General features: G+C 29.5%; 1 protein-coding gene across 30 annotated transcripts; it reads right to left on the reverse strand.

Annotated features, from left to right (window-relative positions):
* Positions 1-1,999: 1,999 nt before the first annotated feature.
* Positions 2,000-7,696, reverse strand: LOC111914195 (uncharacterized). 30 transcript variants are annotated; one of them, XR_008225133.1, is made up of 8 exons: positions 7,490-7,696; positions 7,039-7,144; positions 5,504-5,568; positions 4,535-4,585; positions 3,994-4,100; positions 3,173-3,265; positions 2,452-2,598; positions 2,000-2,329 (listed from the first exon to the last, which is right to left on the reverse strand). XR_008225133.1 is itself a non-coding variant. In XM_052765383.1 (7 exons), the coding sequence occupies exons 3-6, from the start codon at positions 5,534-5,536 to the stop codon at positions 2,467-2,469; spliced, it is 1,101 nt and encodes a 366-aa protein (XP_052621343.1). In that variant the 5' UTR covers positions 5,537-5,568; positions 7,039-7,144; positions 7,490-7,696; the 3' UTR covers positions 2,000-2,329; positions 2,452-2,466. The 30 variants fall into 30 exon arrangements, 25 of the variants coding, with proteins under 25 accessions (XP_052621343.1, XP_052621344.1, XP_052621342.1 ...); XR_008225130.1 differs by having other exon boundaries at positions 2,452-3,037; XR_008225129.1 differs by having other exon boundaries at positions 2,452-3,078.
* Between the last annotated feature and the right edge of the window lie 454 nt (positions 7,697-8,150).

Raw genomic sequence — 8,150 nt, forward strand, 5'->3', positions numbered from 1 at the left:
AATGTTTTCCATGTGTTTGGTCGATTTCCATCACTGGGAATATACGTCTATCCATTTTAGCTTTAACTGTGAACAATAAATATTGCTTATTTCAGTATAATATATAATAGCATAAATATATAAAGATTATCAGGTACGTAAGAAGAATAAATCATAACTTTAAATCAATGTGAAACCAAATAAAAAGTAAGTTAGTGATATCATAAAAAACAAACCTGAAGATGCGGACATGATGGTGTTTGTATGAAATAAATACTAACATCTAATGTTATATATAGGGTAAAAAACAAGACATGATGGTGTTTGTATGAAATAAATATTAACATCTAATGTTGTATATATAGGGTAAAAAACAACTACGTGTTAAGTTAGAATCAAAGATGATGTCATTGTACAAAGGTAAAATAAAGCTGTCATTCATTAACAATAAATGGTAAAAACGTGGCATTAAAACAAGGGGTTAGCAGATCAATGAATGACTGTTTAACTATTATGCTTGTAAAAAAGTATAAAATGAATTGGAAACTATTGAATCTTTATCTCTATGATATTTTGAATTATTATCTGTCAATGTTATCCATAATATAGGAGTCTAATGCAGATAATGAATGGTAACGAACGTGTCATGACCTTAGAATTTGATGTATGCCGTGACGTTAATACAAAGATGATTAAAAATTGCAATTATCCGCAAAAAATAGAATTGATTGTTAATTATCTAATTTGCGGTATTTTTAAATACTATACATCAAACTTATTTTTATAATATATAAGGACGTACATTAAAGATGCCATTTTTTGTTAAAGATAAAATGTTTTTATAACTGCAAGGTCGGAGAATTAATTATTAATAATATATAAGTGTGTGTCCAGGCGTTTAAAAGTAACGTATATTTGTTGCCATCGGAAAAATAATAAGGTATTTTATTATATTTGGTGCGAGTGAAGAACTTATAAAGATAATATTATTTTGAAAGTTGTAGATATTTACTGTTTGCCAACAATAGCAACATGCGATAAATAAAGAATCTTTTCTATATTGATAGTAAAAATCACGTTACGTTTTTAAATTTTGAAAAAAATAGTAAAAATTGTTGCTACATTGGCATAATGATTAAAAAATCTAAGCAAGTTATTACAATAATTGGCATAATGATTAAAAATTTGAAGCATGTTATTACAATATTTTTAAAATCGGTTTGAACCGGTCGGAATATGCAACTTGCTTTTATGTTTATTTTTAAGGTTTGAATTTTTAGATGTCAAATTATTGATTTATGTAGGTAGGGAAATACTAAAAAACAAACAAATATATATATATATATATATATATATATATATATATATATATATATATATATAGGGCTAGATTAAAGTGTTTTTTATATTTATTGTGTGCTAGAATGCACCAATAGGAATTTAGTAAATTATATTATTATTTAATTAAATAATGATAGATATTAAATGGTTTCTATAATTGTATGTATATTAAATGATATCCATAATTATAATTTTCTCTTTATGGAAATTAATTAAATTCGTCATTAATGTCAGCAATAACATTCTTTCATAATGAATTCGTATCTAGGTTTTTATGTCAGCAATAACATTATTTCATACTCACTCACTTACAATACAATAAAATTGTATGGAATATGAAGAATGAGGGTGTATTCTAGTAGAATATACTCTCGTTCTCCTAGAATACACGATTATTATTATTTTATATATGAATTCATTATTAAAAAATATTATTATTTACATTATTGACAAATTAAATTAGTTTCCATAAAAAAAATTATAAATATGCATATCATTTAATATACATTTAATGTTTACTCAATTCTTATTGGTGCATTGTAGCACACAATATATATATATATATATATATATATATATATATATATATATATATATATATATATATATATATATATATATATATATATATATATATATATATATATATATATATAGACGGTCGAACTGGTTAAACCGATTGAACCGGAAAAAGTAACCACACATGTTTAACTAAATATCGGTAAAGGAATGCAAGTAACTTCCTATTATATTTACAAAATGTGTGCAAATAAATTGCACATTTGGATTTAAACCTTACTTCAACAACCTTTATTTATTGTCCCTGTCAAACAAAAAGACATTGATAAAGTTAGTTTAAGTTTTTCTTAAATTTAAATAATGTCTTTCTGATTTTGGTATGTAATAGCCAATAAAATAATAATACCTATAAGGTATATGTTATGAGTGTTCTAGTAATGCATTAATGACGTAGCCATGTGTAAGCAAGCTCTTATTTATCTGATGTGCCCTGCAAAAAAGATAAGGATACCCTTTAGAATTGTCTCTTGCACATATATCATCTGTTCATCTGTTGTGCGATTGTTTTCATATGTATCTATTTAAAAATGTGGATGAAAAAAAGGTGCTTACTATAACTTTCGAAATTTAGTTGTTTGGAAGAAGTTGTAACTTTCCTATAACTGTTTTGCTGTTTGGTAGAAAAGTAACAATGTGCATTTGTCAATCAATATAAGAGATGATGATTGTGATGGTTCAACAATATTTGTAACTGGTCACCTGCAAAGAAAGAACAAGTGTAAACATGAAAAACTAAATTGAAAGTAAACCTAAAAGAAAATAAAATTTACAATAATGGAAGTTCACATGTAAGAATGTTGAGCTCGTTGTAAAACGTCCCGGTAGACAATGTTTTTAGTTGTTGTACTGTTGCAAGAAGAAGAAAAGCAGTCTTCTATGAAAATTTTTATATTTTCAATCTTTTTTGCACGTGAAAGTGCAACTTAGAGTTGTCCATGTGAAAAGACAGGCTCCTTCAAATAAACACCAACAAAGTCTAAAGTTTGGCCATGGGCCTTGTTTATAGTCATGGCAAAGCATAATCTAATTGGGAATTGAAACCTGTTGAATGGAACACTATATTGTTCACCACTTGGTGGTTGCATTGGAATTCTATGAATAAAAACTTCTTTTCCAGCAAACTGTCCATAACTTATCTCTGCACGTATTACATTTCTTTGAAAGTCTTTGCACAAAAGCCTAGTACCATTACACAAGCCTTCAAATGGATTCATATTTCTTAACAAAATAATAGGCGAATTATACTTTAAAATGAGTTTATGAGGTGACATACCATTTGGAGTTAAAGAGTGCAAAAGGTCTTCGTATTGAGCCTGATCATTTGGATCAGCAGTTTCATCAAAATTAATATACTCAGTCTCAAGACCTGGAAATTTATTTATTAAAATGTCATTAATTTCATCAACAAACAAATTTTTGGTGGTCAAAATAACACGATTAGAAGCAAAAGGAATATGTCCTTCAGATCTTATTTTAGCTAACAAGGCTCTGTATAGAAATGTTTTTCCAGTACCACCTGGACCATCAATAAAAAAAGCACCAAGTTTATTAGAATCAACTCTCCCAATTATCGTATTAAAAGCAAGTTGTTGTTCTTCGTTAAGAGTATGCATAGTCATTAAATCTTCCTCGGAAACATGAATACTTTTTTCTACTTTAATTTCTTTTGTTTGGTCTTCAAAAAGCGAATTATCATAATCATCAGGTAACACATTAAAGTCACGAAGATGCTTTCCCATCGATTTTAAAAAGCAATCAATCTGGTGAAATGCATAGTGTCTACTTTGAGAAAGTGTTTCCTTATTACATCTTAAGATATCTTCTAACATTGCATCTTCAAAACATGTCCACAACTGTCGAGGATTGTTCAGACATGTATAAACTAAAAGTGTTGCAAAAAGTCTGCGTAGTTCATATGGCATGTGAAATGTTGATGCTTCTTCTAAGCATAGTTGTTGAGTGTTGTCATCAAGTAAATAGCCATGTAGCAAAGCTGCTTCACGAAAAGTTTTAACTCTCACACCGTTGACAGATTTCAAGTCATCATATGATTTGGGACAACGAACTTTCGATAACAGAATCCTAAGATAATACCTTTCGCCTTCACTTGGATGAGCAATAACAATGTGACCTATTGAATCACCTATTTGCCTAGGTGACCACATCTTCTCGCCTGGTTTCCACACAAAGTGATCTGGAACCTGAGAATATGTAAGATTAAGTTTCTGTGCTAATTTATTTCTTGTATTCTCAACGAAGTACTCAGTCAACATGGTTTTTTTTGGCAGGATTATTCAAAACATTAATCAAATGTTCTTTTCTTTTAAAAGTCAATGGTTGATAGTTTTCTAGATGAAGTGGCAAATGGATAACAGCCGGCTTAATTTCACCTAAAGAGAACTTAAAAATTCGCCAAGCACCTTCAGGAGGAGAAACCCACCTACCTGATTGATACTGGTCAATTTCAATTAAAAGTGTATGATTATTATCTGAAGAAACATTGAAACTTATTCTATCACAACCTTTGCATATGTATTTATATATATACTTGACAACCTTTATTGTAGAGCAAATTTCTATATTAATATGACAGTCGAACCTAGAAAGCAAATAAGCGTTATAGGGAATAACCCACCTATTATCAGGTATAACACCTCTAACCTTAACCTTAGAGCCATTGTCCCACCTGCGATATATAGGATATGCATCGTCAGTTTGACTAGTTTGACTTGTCTCAGAAGAAAACTTTTTGGGATACAAATTTTTACAGACACCTTTTTTTTTCATACAAACATTTGAAGGATTAAGAAGACCACAAGGGCCATGAAGCATATGCTTTACTACCATACGATATAAATGAGGATTAATTAACACTCTTATCAGGTATCTCTGCAGACACAATTCTATCATACTCTTCAGTAGTGTACATCTTAAAGTTAGGCTTCAATATAATAAGAAAGTGTGCATGTGGAAGCCCTCTTTTTTGAAATTCGATAACGTAAGTAGAAGCAGCTATATCTCCAAATATATGATTCTTAAAAACTTCATGTTTAATTTGTTCAAGTTTAGCATGAAAAACTCTAACAATCAAATCAGCCCTGTTCTGGGCCTCTTCATGAACACTAAGATTTTGCTTTATTTGAGGCCAATTAGGGTTACATGTTACGGTTAAAAAAATATCAAGTTTTCCAAACTTTTGAACCAATGCCATAGCATCCACATATTTTTGCCTTATATTTCTAGGGCCACCAATAAAATTAGCAGGCAAAACTATTACAACCGAACCCTCAGTTTCCCCACTTCCCATGGCATCTACAATTCCTTGACGAAATTCTTGTCGTATTTCCTCTTGTTGTGTTCTGTGGAAGTCTAATCGTTGTGTTTCTAATTTAACAAAATTGTCAACTATATACTGTCGTAATAATCTACCAAAGTATAATAAAAAGGATTAATTTATCATGAGGTCTAATCTGAAGCTTGTAAGCATAATATTCTCTAACAGATACAAACCTACTACTTTCAGCATTTTTTTCCCAACAATGAAAAAAAAATATTCAAAATGTAAGAAAAAGTAAGATAGAAATTTTAAAAAGCACCATTGTACCTTTTTCTTCCATTTGCAATAAGCTTTCAGCATTTGCTATACTTCCAGGGGCAAATAGCTGCAACCTGCGACACATGTGGCTTATTATACACTCTTTGATCTTGAGTAGAAATAGTCTTAAGAACTATCTTATAGTCATGAAAATCAGGAACATCTCTCAGACTCCGGAAGAAAAAAGCATATGGATTATGTTTAAGATAATGTATACATTTTTCAGTTTGCAATTTAGACATTCGAGGAGTAACCAACAAACGATTTTCTATCTCACTATCAGAATCATGAAAATAAAGCTGCAAAATTTTATCACGATTACCTTGAAGACATAAATCATTTACAAAATGATAAATTTGACCTTGAAGTCTAAAAGTATATATATTCCTTTATCTCTCTTATTAAAGTTAATATCTGATGTAACACCTAAAGAGGTAAAAGCAAAATGATTATTGTATGTCCTAATATAATTTCTAAAATGCTTCGCCTCCTCAGACATGGAAGTTAAAAGATCTTGCATAACAATTGGAAGAACATTATTTGATAAAACAATACGACCAGTTAAACAACAAAACTCAGAAGTCGCTGTATAAAATTTAACAGCACCACAATGGGGACAATCACTAACAACAGGCAAATCTCTACCTGATGTATTAGAAGAAATTTTCCTCTTGCGTCTATTATTTTTAGGCTCCAAAACAAAATCTGGATTGTAATGTTGGCACTTCTTAATTTTTTTTTCTTTCCACCTTAGAATAGCACGCTTTCTGTACTCTTTCTTATTAAGAACATTATTAAAATCTGTAGTTTCCGCATGGAAAACTAAATTTCTTACGTCATAGACCGAATTCATTTCAACGTCCATATAGTAACATTTTACACCTTATATATATACCTACAGAGAAAAAAAAACAAACAATTTCCCACATAAAAATCTATTGCATTAAGGAATGCTATTATTATTATAGTGATATTAATTGGTATGAGTAATATATTTGAAAGGTGATCAATTATTGTTGTGAAAATGCATAGACACACGGGTTTTTTTTTTTAATAATTTGCCTTCCACCAGAGTGATTACGAAAGTAACGCTTTGATGTATTTCTTTTTTTGATCCTTCAAATCCAAAGTGTGTTAACACAACCTAAAAATTAAAAAGAATGATGAATTATGTGTAATCATTGCAATGGTTATAATAGGGCAGGCAGTGTTTTAGATAAAAGGTAAAAAATTAAAAAAATTCAATAGAAGAAAATAAAACAATTATTGTTTAAATGCTACAACAAGAATTAGTGTATCCCAACATATAGTAAAAAATCATAGATAAAACGAAAGCACTTCAAATTATTTTATAACCACATGCAATTTGAATTATTGTAGAAAGAACCTACATGTGCGTTAAAAATAGAAAAGAACCATAAAAACTGTTATTTGTATAGATAAAAGTAATAGAAAAATCATAGATAAAGTGTAAAATTTAATTAACAAACAAACCATAGAAAAGCATGTAAAATAAAATAACATCAGATGAGCTTTGTACTTACATTCCGTTGTGGATGCAGGCATTATACTTTATCATTGGGTCTAAATAATAGCTTCAGCATCAGTTAACATCTTGGGTCATTTGTTGATACCAAAGATGAAGGTTGTCTGAAACATGGAAAATAAGTAGTTGATATAAGAATTCATGCTACTGACATGTTTTTATTTTTAATTCTATTAATTATTATAAAGTTCAATACCAATTTATTTTATGAAAGGGAATATTGTATAATGGGTTGTTTGGATGACTTTTTGGCTACAATTGGTGAAGGTGTGATTATTGGTAGTGCTAAAGGAGGAGGTTGGCGAGTAGGTGGTGAAAGAGATTCGGCTAGCAACAGAGCTTACAACTGTTATGCTTTATGTTAAGGATATTGAAATCGATGAAAATAAGATTCATAAAGAATGAGCCGAAAGATTGACAATACCATACATAAGTTGAATTGAACTCACCACACAGTTGGATGAGAAACCAACCTAAAATACAGCTGATGGAACAACATTTTTATCCTTGTTGTCGAGCTGCAAAGTAACCCAAAACAGAATGAAAAAACCCCAAACCATTGGCAAAACATCCCTAAAATAGCACAGAAAAATGGCCCTTCAAACAGTAATGAAACATCCCGGCATCTGCAACAAAATAGGACCACAACTTTTGTCTTTGAAATAAACACCTTCTGCAATTTACTTCGAATATATATATATATATATATATATATATATATATATATATATATATATATATATATATATATATATATATATATATATATATATATATATATATATATATATATATATATATATATATATATATGGGAAAAAGGGAATATATGGCTGTAATGTATGTATGCTTGGGTATAGAACCTTCTAATACGACAGCGTTTTGTAAAAAAATCATTAAAAACTAGTTCATAGATTATGCGGGTTTTTTCCATGCATACCGTTTGTTTCCTTCTCCACTCATCTGAAACCCTAAATCTTCAAATCGTGGTTCTCCATCCACAGTCAAATTGATTTAAGGTAAAAACTTTTTCTCCTCTACTGCACATGAAATTTCTGTTTTGGTTTCATTGATTCGGACTAAAATGCAATCGGCATATAAAAAAAACTT

Source organism: Lactuca sativa, chromosome 7 (assembly GCF_002870075.4).
Source record: "Lactuca sativa cultivar Salinas chromosome 7, Lsat_Salinas_v11, whole genome shotgun sequence".
Taxonomy (NCBI): domain Eukaryota; kingdom Viridiplantae; phylum Streptophyta; class Magnoliopsida; order Asterales; family Asteraceae; genus Lactuca; species Lactuca sativa.

Coding starts and splice junctions, on each gene's coding strand:
- LOC111914195 (XM_052765371.1), bottom strand. CDS start 5,536: ATGCTGAAAGCTTATTGCAAATGGAAGAAAAAG. Junction 4,101..5,503: donor ATTGCAAATGGAAGAAAAAG/GTACAATGGTGC, acceptor ACATATTCTCAG/GTTCCAGATCACTTTGTGTG.